This window comes from Uloborus diversus, unplaced genomic scaffold, assembly GCF_026930045.1.
Source record: "Uloborus diversus isolate 005 unplaced genomic scaffold, Udiv.v.3.1 scaffold_11, whole genome shotgun sequence".
In the NCBI taxonomy this organism is placed as follows: domain Eukaryota; kingdom Metazoa; phylum Arthropoda; class Arachnida; order Araneae; family Uloboridae; genus Uloborus; species Uloborus diversus.
The window spans coordinates 746,088-761,577 of NW_026557765.1; the positions used below are offsets into that span (position 1 = coordinate 746,088).

Genomic DNA, 15,490 nt, shown 5'->3' on the forward strand with positions numbered 1-15,490 from the left:
GTTGGGGCGTCATGTTTTGATACGCTCTTCTGCGGCGTATACGATAGGGCGGCTTATCCGATGAACTTTTGTTTTTAGTTAGTAAATTATTGCATGTGCGGCGTATACGATATGGCGGCTTATCTACCCGAAATTACGGTACATAAATTTCTTAAAATGATGAAATTTAACTGGTACTTCACATCAATCTCATCACCTACCTGATATGCATCTTGAAGTCGTTCTTTCTTCAGCGCAGTTTGGTCCAGCAATTGCCTCCAATGCATTTCCAGCTCTTGGAGGAGATTCTGTATCTCGTACGAAGCGTAGTGTCCGCTGCTCATGAGCTTCTCTCCCTCGCTCATCACCGCATCCACACGACCTTTGTTGGCCGCAAGTTCGGCCTCGAAGGCGGCCTGCTTCTGAATTTTGCTGAGGAGGTTGGTGGGGTCCCTGTAAGATTCGTCCGATGCAACTTGCAGTTTTTCGTTTATCCAGCCGACAACCTGGAAGCACAGAGCACTATTAATTTCTAAAACACAGAAGAGTAGAAGACGACATTGCATCGTATTTATCTTCAATAAAAGACAGAAATGTTAGGAGGAACATAGAACTTGCATTAAAAGTACTAAAAAACTAGAGACGTACCGAGTAGCACTTTGGCCGAGTAGCCGAGTTACCGAGTACTCGGCCTTTCACGACTCGGCCGAGTTACCAAGTACCAATTATGTTTTAACAAGAACCACCGACACACATGTGATGAATTTTGAACTTATTGGAATAGTAGTATAGACCTCCTTGTCCATATAATAGTTTTTAAAACTAAATTCCTGCGGAAATTTAATTACGCATTATATAAACAATTTTGTTTGTCAAAAATTTTACCAAAAAATGATTTTTAAAATTAAAAATAAATAAATAAAAGGTATGATTAATCAAGTTGGAATTAAAACAAATTACAGTAAAATCCCTCTAATGCGGACACTAACAGGACAATTTTTTTTTGTCCGCAATAGAGAGGTGTTCGCAGGACAGGGGTTTAATAATGTTATTTGCATTGGAACTGGGGAATTAAAAATTGTCCGCAAAAGAGGGGTGTCCGTTAGGAGGGGTTTCACTGTATATCAATCAATTATAGTTCTAGTCTGCCAAACATAAATATTTTTTTGAAGCAGATAAAACAAATGTGCAAGAACACTGCATACACATGTTTCCACCCCCTCCCCCTTACAAGGAATGTCTTTTTCAGTGCATAACATGTGAGCTAGAGAAGGTAAAGACATTCAACAAAAAAATCCAACTTTTGTCGGATGCCTTTAAATCCACGAGTTCCCATTTTGTGCATAGAAAAAGGAATTCCTTGTAACTTCCAAAACACGTATCTGCAGTGTTCCTACACTGTGCTTTTAACATTGTTTTATTTCCTTTAATTTTTTAAGCAAAGGTATTTTTATATTTTTTATAACTAATTTTTGTTTGTATCAAATATCCATTTTTAATATAAAAATTCCATATTTTCTATACTCGCCTTTTTTTGCATAATTTTTAATAAACAAGTTTAATAAACTTTGGGGACATTAAAAGAAAGATTTATACCATTGAAGCATAACAAACTTCATTATTCTCAAAATTTAAATTTGACTTATAAATTTTAATTGTAAATTATTGCAGAATATAATGCTTGCTTTTTTTTAAATAAAAATTTTGGTATCTGTCTTGGACAATATTCAATTTTTTGCAACTACTCGGTATTGGCCGAGTATCTGATCAGAATTTGGCCGAGTACCGAGTACTCGGCAAATTGGCCGAGTATGCCGAGTACCGAGTAATTACCGAGTACTCGGTACGTCTCTATAAAAAACAATAAGTGAACAACATAAGTTTATAAAATGAATTTTAAAATACAGTGCGTGTTGAGAGCTAATGCAATATAATCTATAAGTTTGGTGTAACGAAATCAAATGTAAACTAAAAAGAAACAATTTATAAAATAAATAAATAAATAAAAATAATGAAATAAATAAATAAAAATGAAATAAATAAATAAAAATAATAAACTAAATAAATAAAAATGACAAGATAAATAAGCAAAATAAATGGCAGTACAGGAAATAAAAAGCATGAACACTTTAAATACACATGCTGATGGTGCTGTAGGCTATGGGCTTGGTAAAGCTAAAGAATTAACAGATGCCATTGCAAAAGGGGTAGCAGCAGGCAAGCGTAATCTCATCGAAGTTCCTATTTTACGTGAGACTATTCCGCACGATGCGGTTGGTAAATATGGTGGGGGAAATGAGTTGCTTAAAGTTTTGATCTCCTTACCTCAGGAAAGATATTTCTGCATTGGAAAGGGTTTCAAAGAAGGGTTACTAGGCTAGTAAGAGGACTTTCCGATTTAGACTATGATAACAGACTTGATATGTATAGCCTGGAGCAAAGGAGGATCTGAAGGAACAATGATTCAGTTGTTTAAATCAGGGTGTCTACTCAAAAAAAAAAAAAAAAAAAAAAAAAAAAAAAAAAAAAAAAAAAAATCAGCTTCCCTGACTTTTCCAGGTTTTCCATACCCCAAACAAATTTTTTCCAGGTGCTTTTTTAAAGGTTAGTTTAGCTACTTTTGCTATTTTTTTAATGGCTGGTAGTGCTTATGTGACATTTTATAAACGTTATGTTTATATCACTGTTTAATGTAAATTCCAAACTAATACATCCATCCATCCATCCATCTGTAAAACAGACTTTGTTTTTTGGGAAACTTTTAAGTTTATTTTTAGGGGAACTTTGAGAACTTTTAAGAAATTGCTTCATTAAATTGTTAAGCATCAAGTATATCCAGGGCCCGACTAACTAAAAGTGAGGCCCTAGGCCCACAATAATTTGGAGGCCCCCTGAAGACCCTATAGCGGGATACGGTGGTTACAGGTTTGGTCCCCGTCTGAATTCATTTTTGGGGCCTCTGTTTATCCCAGAATTATATAAATCATTAACCATGTGCATTTATGAATCCCTTCAGGGCTCCTCATAGCTGTGACATGGTAAATTCGCTAATAGCAGAATGAATAAAAATTCTTTTTTAAGGAAGCTTTTTGCGATTAATAAGTTATTATTATTATTTTAATTATTATGCATAATTCTTTAGGAAATTTGAGGCCCCTTAGGAAGATGGGGCCGCAGGCCCAGGCCTAGTTGGCCTGTGCTATAATCAGGCCCTGAGTATATATATCTCTTTGCACAGGAAAGGGGCCATTGGTTTACTAGCCTGGAATCTTATTAAAAAAAAATTGCCAAAATAATGAAACCCAACTTTGCTCATCCAAAAGTCTACTGTACTTTAACATAGATTTCACTGTGCTGTCATAGGTATTTGTATTCGGTTCAACTGGTTTAAGGAAAGAAATATTTTTTTTTTTAGTAATTTCAAGTTGCATCAATTTCTGACCCGATTTATTTTACTAAACTGCAAAAAAAGAAAACAAATATTTTGAAACCGGTTATAATAATAATAATAACAAAAAAAAATCCAGGTTTTCTGCATACAAAAGTCAATTTCCCTGACATTTCCAGTACAAAAAATTTCCCCGACATTTCCAGGTTTTAAATGTTTTCCAGGTGGGTAGACACTCTGTTTAAATTTATCAAAATGTAAGACGTCAATGGATTAAATTTTTGCACCGAAAGCAGGAAGAGGGGTCATTGTTTTAAGTGATTCAAATCTCAGGCTAACCTGGAAATGAGGAAAAACTACTACTTTAGTAGGGTTGTGGGCACTTGGAACACCTTACCCGAAGAGGTGGTAACGAACAAGGGGGTGGATAGCTTTAAGAGGGGACTTATAAACTGACTAGCTGGGCCCAGAGCCTGTTGCTTGTCGCCACATTTATATTTGTTGTATAATATTGTTTTACTCCCAATACAGTTTCAGAGTAAAATATGCAGTAAATACCTCATAGATATTGCGTAGAAATTTCTGCAGCTCTCTGGACTCCTGGAGCTTTTTCCTCCTAACAAGAGCACATTCTTTCAATTTATCCCTCCTGCTACAGACTGCCTGGCACTTACTCTGGATTGCCGAATTGTCGTAGTGCTTCGCCGCAACCAGTTCTGTGGCAAACGTTTCCAGTTCATCAATTTTGTTGCTCTGAGCACTCATAGTCTTTTCAAAATTGTCATGCTTTCGAATCAAAGCTTCTACACTTGACATTGAATCCTGTTGGAAAATAAGCATTATAATTCCTGAGGAGTAAAAAATGATAAAATGATGCATCAAGATATGTTTATCAAAAGAATTAGTCACCCAAAAAATTGCTATAAGTTTTTTTCTAAACAATTGTAAAAGAGCTAAAGCATAACTACATGCAATATACTGAAAGTCCAGTCACAACATACAGAGAATGCAGTTTTATCCTTGTTGAGGACTCAATCTGTTGTAGTCTGGAGGCAGATGTCATCTCATTGAAGCTGAGAGTGCCAATAAACTGGTAGCTAAAGTAAATTTAGCTCACCAGCGAGAGTTAGCAGTCATGGTGTAGATCAACACGTAAAGAGAAGTATGATTAACAAGCATGAGAATGTGTTTAGCCCCTAATTAAAGTTTAGTTGATATGAAAGCGTAGAAAAAAAAATATGCCTCTATACATTTAAAATATATTGGATGCAGCTTTTTATAAATCCCATTGAAAAATGATAGTATTAATATACTTCAAACATGATTGAAAATGCAAAATATTTTCAAATTTTGAGCATTTTACCTTATTAGGGCTATTCCACGGAAAACTTTCATTTTGTCCCGCAAGTGATGCTACATATATGTCATTAAAAATAAGATTTTAAAACATTGCTGAACAAAATTTTTTCTGTTAAACAAATTGCAAACTTTGATATTTTAAGCAAAAAATTTCGTCATAACCCTCTAAGATTATTAATTTTTAATGAAATACAGTCAACTCTCGATAACTCAAAGTCCCAGGGGACCGGCTAAAAAGTTCAAGCTGTTGGTAGTTCGAATTATGGGAAGTTTTCACAATAGTTTCAAGAGTTTGGTACCCAATAAAACCTTCGAGATAATGGTACAATTGAGTCATAAACTTTGAGTTATCGAGATCCGACTGCATATAAACTGTCACGTGTGGGACAAGCGGTTAATTTTTTCGTGGAATTTCCCATTACAAGGTTTGGGGGAGGTATAAAGAATACATAATCCATTACTTACACCTAAATCTTCATTATTAAGGAAAGCTTCTTTGGCAGAAAGCCATGATTCGGCAGCTTCAATTTGTTCTTTGAATACCTGCAAATGAAAATGTAAGCCTCATAAATTATGACAAAATCTACAGTTCATTTCCAGAGGACAAAAATATTAAGGCATTGAACTAAATAAGTCTCATTTTGAAAATGAGTATTACAAAGTTCTCAGATTGAGAGATTAATTAAGCAACTAACAAATCATACAAAACACATTCATAACTCAAATTTGCAACTGATGGTTCTAATGATTTAGAGCTCTTTCTTTTCTCCAGTCAAAAAAGAAAAAAAAAGTGTTGACAGAGGCTGTAAATGAGCTAACAGTGATTCTGCAAAATTAAAACAAAGACAACTAATTTCAATCATTCAATTAACAATTCATACAAAAAATACTTTTAATGAGTTTTGTTCCAAAACATTAACTCAAATTATGCAGACATATTTTAAGATTTCTTCAATATTAAGAGCTTACAGACTTCTGAACTAAGTTAGAAGGGCAAACAAGTAATAAAATTAGATCATTAAGAATGAGCAGTAGTGTAAAAATCATGATATATAATATTTAGAAATCAAATGTCACAGAATTGTGAGAAATGCTGCATAATATTTTCATTACAGGAATGACACATAGGTAGGGGACTTTAGATAATTTGAGACGTCTATTATTTGAAACGGTAGTACAAAATTGAAGGTTTTAGATAATTAACTAAAAATAAAAATTTAAAAAAAAAAAAAAAAAAAAAAACGACTGGGTTGCAAATGCAGAATCAAGAGGGAATATTGAAAATCCTTTTAAAAGCCTTGTACTATTAAAAATCAATTACAAGTATTTTATTTGTAAACAAATAGAAACTGGCAGTAGAAATTTTCAATTATTGCTTCTGATTTGATTGTCGGCTAATGAATTCGGTCACCCATTGCATGAAAAAAAGGCTTAGCCTTATTTAAAATCTGCTTTAAAACACCATTATAATTCAAATTCTATATAACATGGAAGTTCTAAACTCATTCTATCAGACGCAGAAAAAATGATCCTTTATTTTGGTATTAAATTTTAAAAAAATTAAATATATTTTCACTGCAGAAATCGTGAAAAACCTTTTAGAGGTTTTTAATTAATATCTTCGTTAATTAATGTCATCCGAAGACGCAACCTAGCTAAGAACACTCTCGATTAACTCTCTTTTAAAAAAAGGTTTTTTTTTTTCAAAATCGGTGCATCCGTTTAGGCTCTAGAGTGCTGCAGATACACCGACAGGTCAAACTTATAACCCCCTTCCTTCGTGTGTCGGGGGTTAAAAATGCATCAAGTAGAAACCTTACCTGCAGATCTCTACACTGAGTCAGCATGTGTCTCCTTTCTTCCCAGACCTGAGTCAGATTCCTCCTCAGTTCCTCCAAACGCTGTAGTTTGGATTCAATAACATCCTTGGCAGAATGTTTCTGTTGCAGCAAGCGATGACCAAACTCCTTCAAGCCCTTGAAGGCTTCTTGCCGGCCATTTATTTCCGCCTGTCGGAGAGGAAAATCAAGAATAAGTGTCATTAAGCAATCAAGTGTAATTCACCGTTTTCAGGTTTTTATTTAGTTAAATTGAAATGTATATGCACTATGGGACCCCAATTTTGGAATCCCAAAAGCTGGAAAACCAGAAGCCTCGGAACCTTTTCAGTGGAATTGAAAAAAAAAAAAAAAAAACCTTAGTTTTTTTTTGTTGTTGTTTATGTTTGTTATGTTTCTTTGATGTCACATGTCATGCTCAATTTTCGTTTTGCAGTCATCATGCAGCAATCTGTTCGCATCCGCTTTCTGTTCATGATGCTTCTGTTTATTTTCTCATTAGTACACAACACAAAACATATTGAGCAAAAATACAAAGCTATTTTTCATTATAAATATGATTTATTCATTGTATTGATTGGCAGATTGAGAAATGCACAATAACAAAAGAACAACATTTGCCTATGTCAATTATCTGCGACTTTTTTTCTAAGCCTACCAAAAGATGCTTTTATTGAGATTCATAAAGGAAAAAGAAAATTTGGCGCTTACATTACCGAAATTTAGAAAAACTTCCCAAATATCACCCAATACGATAGTTTTTGCTATTTTTTGAGTCAGAAAAAAATCGAAATCTGGAAAGGTAGCAGTCTCAAGTGTTTTAGACTTGAGGTTCCATACAGTACAGTAAAAACTCGATATAACAATATTTAGGGCACTCAAATGTCAAAACATTAGCACAATTAAACAACAAGCATGAAATGTAAATCACCTAAGAAAAATATTTTAGTGACTAAAATTTTAATCTAAATCCATTTCTTACTTTTCGTTCTTGATGGAGCTGTAGCATATTCTGGGCTTCAGAATTATTTGTAGCCAATTCATCAGATGTCATCCTGTTGGTAATATCATTCACCCATGATTCCTAGAAAATATTATTATTATAAATGTTTTAAAAACTATTCCATTCCATGTGATGAAGAAAAAAAAGTATTAAAAATATATCAAGGTTGAATTCAAACAATGAAATAAAATATGAATTATAGCTCAAGCAAGTTTAAATTTCCTTTTTAAAATTCAATGAATATATTAGACAGGTAACATTTAGGGTAAAAAACAAATTTCATTTAATTCCTTCAAGTTCAGATCATTTTTAAAAATAAATTTATATAATAGTTTTGATTTTATTTGAAAATTTTTAAGGTTAATACATACATTAATAATAATGATTATTTATAAATGCTTGATTCATCTTTTTAAAGAGAGAATTTAAAAAATTGAAACTCTTCTACATAAACTATGTAAAATAAAAAAGGAGGGGATGGAGGGAAATATTTCTTTTTTTCCCACAATTGCAATTTCAAGTTGTTGCAATTGGAAAAAAATATAAATCCATTAAAGCGATAAATTACAATAAGTAATGCATCGATCTTACAGTTTTCAAAACCAGAATTATTCTTTTGCAGAAATTACATGTATATTTGAAAACACTTGAAAACTTTCAACAAGTTCAAAATAAATGAAATAATAATTTACCAAGGAACGTGAAGTTATTACTTACAATTGACGATTTGTAAAATTATCCCTTTTTATAAAATTGTTTTAAAAATCCTACCATGGCAAAAATAATGTGACCAGATTTTTTAAGCTAAAAATCAGGACACATGACGGGGGGGGGAGAGTAGTTTTTTTCCCCACAGGCTTAATATTTTACGTAACAGAAAAATGCCAAGAAATAACTCAAATGTACCAATAAAGAACAGCTCCTCCTCTTCAATCCAAATCACGGTGGAGGTAGTTCAGCGTATTAAACATCAAAGAATAACATTTTACATGGCGTTCTTACGTTTACCGACAGCAAAAAATCGAAAAAGCGTTTTAAAAAAATCTAGATTGTATGTTATATTTCTTGTGTGACGGAATTTAAACAAAAAAAGCGGGACTTTTTCGACGAAGCGGGACACTTTGGCGGGACAGTAAGACAAAAAGCGGGATGTCTGGTCACATTAGGTAAAAACTGAATGAACATATTTATTTTTGCTTTCGAAAATAAGCACAAATTGTACAAAAAATTCTAAGCCCTATCAAGCGAAATAGAGATTCAGAGTTTAACGATACTGTTCTGTGATCAATTCTTAGGCACATTTTAAAATCAGGTACTAAAAGCAAAGGGATTTAAGCAACGACTCTGTTATGGTTTTGAGTAACACAAGTTCAAAGCACAAATCCATAGGCAGGATTTCATTAAATCATGCTATTTATCATGATTAGCATCTACCAGGGCTATTATCATTACCACCTTGTCACAAAACAGATAAACGTTTCTATGTACTAGTGATCTCTAAATTTTAATTTTTGTCTCACTTACACCAGTTTACTTCTACAGGCTTCAAACCAACTTCAGAATTGCCAGTCTTCATAAAATGACAAATTAATAAAAATTACAACTGTCCTCAAAGACTTAAAAAAAAAAAATTGCATTAAATTAATTCTTTTAGTTCTCATTTACTTTTCTTATAAATGCTTCTTTGCACATAATCCTCACTAATTGTCGGCAATTGTGAGAAAACACATATTAGTCTTTTCCAAAAATTCAAGATTTGTATAAATCTATATTAAGTCAAGAGATTTGTAGAAATATTACTTACCAGCTCAGAGAAATCAGAAATAAACTTATGGAGAGTATATGCTGATGAAAGTGTCTGCTTCCTGATGAAATAAATTGTCATTCAAAAGTATGCTCAACAATTAAAATCATACCAATTGTAAAATTACGATTATGTTTTTAAACAAAGCATTTTTTGTCACTTTCAATGCAATATTTCCAGTTCAGAAACCATACTGCTGTGGGAAGATAAAGTGCAGTAAATGCAAATTTTTTCATTCCCTCCCCCCTTTTATTTTATAATCCATTGTACTTTAGCTTTATTGTGTACCCAAAACTGCTTATAAGGTGGATAGGGACCGCATTAAAAAAAGAATCGTTCGAAACTTCACTAGTAGCTATAAAAAGTTGTTTTCGCAACACAGTTTTAAAAAATTTTATGCAGAAAAATAAACCGCATAAAAAAAGTCTAATGTTGAAAATATCTCAAAAATTTACGAAATAACTAGGAATTGCTTCTTTAAACATAATCAAAATTAATCAAGCGATGATAATTTTGCCGAATAGTCAGATAAAATTTCCTGAATAAGGAAATTTTTAGGAGGTCACAGTGACCTCCCATCGGGGAAGCCTCTGTTGTCACTTGAAGATAGTACCTCACACTCGTTTTAGAAATAGTCTCTTCAATTGAGTCCCAATCTGAATGAAATTTTCAAATGCCACATTTTCGCACAAAAATAGACAGCACAAAAACAGGTTTGAGTGTATAAGCTTGCTTATTTCATTTCTGCTTAAGATAAAGCACGAAAAAATGTCAAACTTCAACATTTCTTTATTTTCAGTATGGAATTCTAAATGTGTTTTGTCAAATATCTGAAAAAATCATTTCTGCAGGTATTGCGCTTTACTTTTCCACAGTAGCATGGGAAACAGGAAATTCAGAATATTTCCTTCCATTTCAACAAAAAAAATTTTAGACAAAAATAGGAAGCATGCAATTGAATTTAAGGACCATTGATATGCCATAAAATTCCTATAGTTAAAATTATAGATATGTGTAGCAGAACTGGATTCTTTATTGAGCAGTTCTAGAACTTGAATGGTACAAAATAGGCAGATGCAAGATTTTCAAAAAATATCAAAAACGTCTCAATGAAAATTTTAAAACCAGCAAGATGTTTTAAAGTTTAATTTATATTACCATTATTTTTTATTGTTTAATCACTGTTGCAATAGAAACACAAAACTACATTAATCCACAAGCTAGTCATTTCAAAATATTTCAGATGAAGACAGAAGGCATAATCAGAAGACAGGAGGCAAGGAATAGATGCTCAGTAAAAATAAATATAAAATATGTAGAATATAAAAAAAAAACGCTCATAAAAATTGATAAAGCATTCTGAGAGAGACGGGTGTTTGTCTGGGGCGTGACCCACCCTAAATAACAGACCTACACACGCATAGTAGAGAGTATTTTATGTATTGTGACATCAAAGTTTTATGCATGTGTTTTTCCAGTACTCCTGCAGTTAGTCATCCCATACTCAGCAATGGTACTCATAAAACCTTCAAGATTATGCTTAAATTTTTTCAGAATAAAACTGGATTATTGTTCAAAAAAAAAAAAAAAATCTTATTTTCACAAATTTAATAAAATCTTACAAAAAAGAGGGTAAACTTAACATTCTAGGAAATTAGATACAAAATACAAATGTATGACCAGCAACAGGCTCTGGGCCCAGCTAGGCTGGTCCTAGTTAATTAATTAGTCCCCAATGAAGATCAATGGCTCTCTTAAAGCTATCCACTCCCTTGCTCATTACCGCCTCTTCCGGTAAGCTATTCCAAGTGCCCACGACCCTACTAAAGTAGTAGTTTTTCCTGATTTCCAGGTTAGCCTGAGATTTAAATAGCTTAAAACAATGACCCCTCGTCCTGCTTTCCCTGCAAAAATTTAACCCGCTAATATCCTACATTTTGATATATTTAAGCAACTGAATCATGTCCCCTCTGACTCTCCTCTGCTCCAGACTATACATGTTAAGCCTATTAAGTCTGTTATACTCTAAATCTGAAAGTTCCCTTACTAGTCTAATAACCCTCTTTTGAACCCTTTCCAATACAAAAATATCTTTCCTGAGATAAAGAAACCAAAACGGAACAGTATACTCCAAATGAGGTCTTACTAAACTAATATATAAAGGCAGAAGAACCTTCTTAGATTTGTTTGAAATAGATCTACTGATAAACCTAAGCATTCCGTTGAGTTAAGATAATAGTTTTAAAAAGATAAAAAATCAAAGATTTACAATTTGGTTTTTCTGTATTAAGAATTACCATCTACTCTAAATATTTCCTCTAAAATATTTCATTGAATAACAAAGAAAATTTCAATATTACCTAGCAAGAGCAAAATTCATCAATTTTCGCCAATTGTCTTGAACTTCGGATAATTTTTGTCTGGTCTGGTTAGAAACCTCTGGATTCTTTTGTATTAAACGACGAGCATCAACATCATGTTCCTGTTGTAAACAAAGAAGTAGTGAAAACGCGTGATACTAAAAGCACAAGTTACTCTCAGAAGTAGTGAAAACGCGTGATACTAAAAGCACAAGTTAATCTCAGAAGTAGTGAAAACGCGTGATACTAAAAGCACAAGTTAATCTCAAAACAGCAAAAATAGATCTACTTATAATAATAATAATAATAAAAAAAAAACATGATTTATTGATATATAGTGGACGCATGTTATTGGAACACCAAGGTTCTCAGAAAAAAGATCGAACTCTTCGATACTGCATAATTTTACCGGCATAGCATGGAAGAAAAACATCCTATTAATTATAATCTCAGAAAATAAATTACACTATGCAACCAAATATTAAACAAAATAAAAAACAATAAAGATGCACCATAATCATAAAATGAATCAGAAGATATACAGTAAAAAGTAAATTTTAAGTAAAAATTTCATGAATTACATTTTTTAGAAAAACTGCAAAACTGAAATTTTGCTTTGTTTATTATGATGACGAAGTATTTCAGCCAACTTCTTTATTGCAACCAAAAATTTTCAATTCGTTTTCAAAGGAAAGTACCATTTATGTTTAACAAGTCCATTATGGCTTGATCATTACAACTCTAAATAGTCTCTGCATTCTTTTTTGAATCTGATAAGGTCTCTTCTTTTCATCTTATCCTTTTCGGTGAGCATTTTTTGGTAGATTTTGACAAGCAAAATAATAAATGAAATGTTGTTTTTCTCTGTTAAAAAAGGATGGAAAAATTTGTTTGGTGAAATTTTTAATTAGAATGAACCAAAATGATAAAAATTTAGTTCGAATTGATGCGATATTTTTATCATTAATTTCAATGCAAGTTCTTTTGGGGCTATTGGATTACTTTGAATTAACCGAAAGTTCAAATTAACCAAATTCAAATTAACACACATTCATTGTATAACACTTCTTCCTATGATTTCTGGTCATCATTTTATTGTTTTTTTTTATTTTAAATGTTTATGGAAAAGATGCAGGGTGAAATCCATGTTAACCATCATAACTAGTGAAAAAAGTAACAATTACTAGTGATGATGTGCTATCACACCCACTGACACTAGCGGTTACAATACATATGGTAACATTTTCGGAAGAAAAGCGTAAAAACTATTCTAAGAAACCTTCTACAATTACGTAAAATGACTGCATTCTACAAAAAGAGAAGCATACTTTGAGCTTTGCTTCTATGGCCGTCATGTCTCTTTCCGTCGTCTCCAGTTTCCTCTGAGACGCCTCGACAGATTGTAAGTCTTTCGTCTCTTCCTCTACCGACAGGGCGAGGGACTGAAGAAAAGGATAAACAAACATTCACTAAGCTTCAACAATATTCAAGCAAACATTTCAAATTCATCTAAAAATTTAAATATCCAAGACTATAGTTGGGGCAAACTTAACCTGGCAGCGTTGTGAGGGCTTCGCAGATCCTAATCACAGCATTACGACACTGCCAGACTAGGTTTGCCCTACCTACAGGGGTAGAAGTGATCGACTTGTCGCCTATAGGACATTTTCCACAAGAAATATAGGACAAATATAGGACACATTATATGAATAGTTTCACTGTGAAAAAAGAAATAATATATATATATATATATATATATATATATATATATGTGTGTGTGTGTTATTTAGTTATTCTCCTCAATGATTTTGTTAAAAAAAAAAAACCCTCAAACAAAATTATAACTTACACCTGAAACGACTTTCCTGTAGTTGGAAGAATAATTTTTTGAAAAAACTGCGTACTTTTTAGACAAAAAAAAATTTGAACAAAGTGAAATCTATTGATAATTAATGCAGCAACTCACAAGTTTTGCAGGGATAGAAGTGTCACAAATATAGTTTATATTAATAAATAAATAAAAACCGTCTTTGTGTTGAGAACTAACCGGAAATAATCAATGCTTTGTAGCACAAATATACAGATATTTGGTGCTATAAAATTCCACAAAAAGAAAAGATTACAAAAAGAATATTAGAACATTTCGATCAGAAAATGCACAGAACACAAAAATATACCAGCAAAAACAAAAACCACGCTGGAAAACAAAACAAACGGCTGTTGCCAAACACAAAATTCTAAAACCAACTTCAGACTTCGTTCTCGAAACTCCACCCACTACAGTGACATCATATTGCTGTAGCCAATGAGAGAAGATGCTTGTTGCAGGATTTAGTCAGTTGCGTTTTTTAATTTGAAATTCGTTCGCACACGTACTTTCGACGAAAAATCCGAAGCCAGATAGTTTATTTACTGTTATTTTAAAGAAATAAATTGGATTAAAAAAAACAGGAATATAGGAAATATAGGACATTTTCCAAAAATATAGGAAATATAGGACGATTTTGATGCTTTTTTTGAAAATATAGGAAATATAGGATATATAGGACCACTTCGACCCCTGTACCTATAGTATGTGCTGTTTGAACTCTCAAATAGTTTTTGAAAAAAATATACAAAGAATTATCATAGCTGTCAACCTCCAGTTCATTTATTACAATTTATGTTTTAACCCGTTTGAGACGAACCACGCGTCTTTGCGTCAGCGCTAGGTGGTTCTTCAGAGACTAAAAACGCATCCGTGCCTTACGGTAAGTAGTACGCAGCCAGCCTAACGACGCTATTCTACGTTTTGCATTTGGAACGAAATGCTTACTATTAGATGGCGTTACTTATCCATGTTCCGTTCAAATGATTGCTCTCCTGCATTAGTATTTCTCTGTCTGACGGTCGGAATGGGGTCTGTCAAGTGTCAGTGATTTATTGGATTTCGTGAAAGAAAATATAAACATGTGCTCGCAAGTGAGAAGGGAAACGTATACCCATTTTGAAGTGGCTCTTTCTAGTTTCGGTTCCGTTTATAATGGGACTGGAGGGGAGATATTCTAGCAAAGGGGTTTTACTTTTATGTTCATTTGTTAGCCAGGGTGAACACGTTATCTTTCCGAGGAGGAAATATCTTAATTTATGACTGATCCATCTATGGATCTTTTGGGTCACATTGAAACAACTATAAATTATTTTTGTTGGAGTTCTTCATACAAGTAGTTACTTTCGAAAATCATATGCTGAAAAAGAAGGCAAAGAATTTAGACGTAGATGTGTCATTTGCTCAAAGCAGAATAAAAGACGTAACACTACGTATGAGTGTAAAATGCTCGATGCGCACTTATCTGTGCTTTGAAATTTTTCATGCGGCATTAAAATATTAATTGTTACAATATTCGTCAAGTATTTCATAATATTAAGCGCAAATATTTTTCCTGTTTTGTAGAAAACATATTGTTTAATTTTGGTACTTTTAGTTATTGTAAAAAACTATATTTTGCATTCTTAGTGTTAAATATCAATTACTTTCATCCAATTTTTTGTTATGATTGAAATTTTGATATATTTCATCATATATTAAAAAATGGTTTCATTTCTGCTTAAAGTATACATTTTATCCATTATTATGTATGCGTACTTTCCGAAATTGCGCATTAGGCTTAGCGGGAGAAATTGCCCCGGCCTGTGCACACAGTCCGCATGTAACAGCTGCCATCCTGAGGGAGCGCTATCTTCTGCGGACTGCAGTCCCGAACGGGTTAAGTATAAAAA

The 15,490-nt window shown here is 32.8% G+C and overlaps 1 protein-coding gene across 1 annotated transcript in view; it reads right to left on the reverse strand.

Annotated features, from left to right (window-relative positions):
* The window catches only part of LOC129232194 (spectrin beta chain, non-erythrocytic 5-like), a 138,542-nt gene that overhangs the window by 39,056 nt on the left and 83,996 nt on the right, over nucleotides 1–15,490 (reverse strand). Inside the window, exons 53-60 of the mRNA XM_054866435.1 lie at nucleotides 13,060–13,173; nucleotides 11,732–11,853; nucleotides 9,372–9,432; nucleotides 7,547–7,648; nucleotides 6,547–6,735; nucleotides 5,192–5,269; nucleotides 3,926–4,189; nucleotides 201–485 (exon numbers count right to left, since the gene is read on the reverse strand). Coding sequence (XP_054722410.1) covers nucleotides 201–485; nucleotides 3,926–4,189; nucleotides 5,192–5,269; nucleotides 6,547–6,735; nucleotides 7,547–7,648; nucleotides 9,372–9,432; nucleotides 11,732–11,853; nucleotides 13,060–13,173 — 1,215 coding nt within the window. The remainder of the gene's footprint in view (nucleotides 1–200; nucleotides 486–3,925; nucleotides 4,190–5,191; nucleotides 5,270–6,546; nucleotides 6,736–7,546; nucleotides 7,649–9,371; nucleotides 9,433–11,731; nucleotides 11,854–13,059; nucleotides 13,174–15,490) is intronic.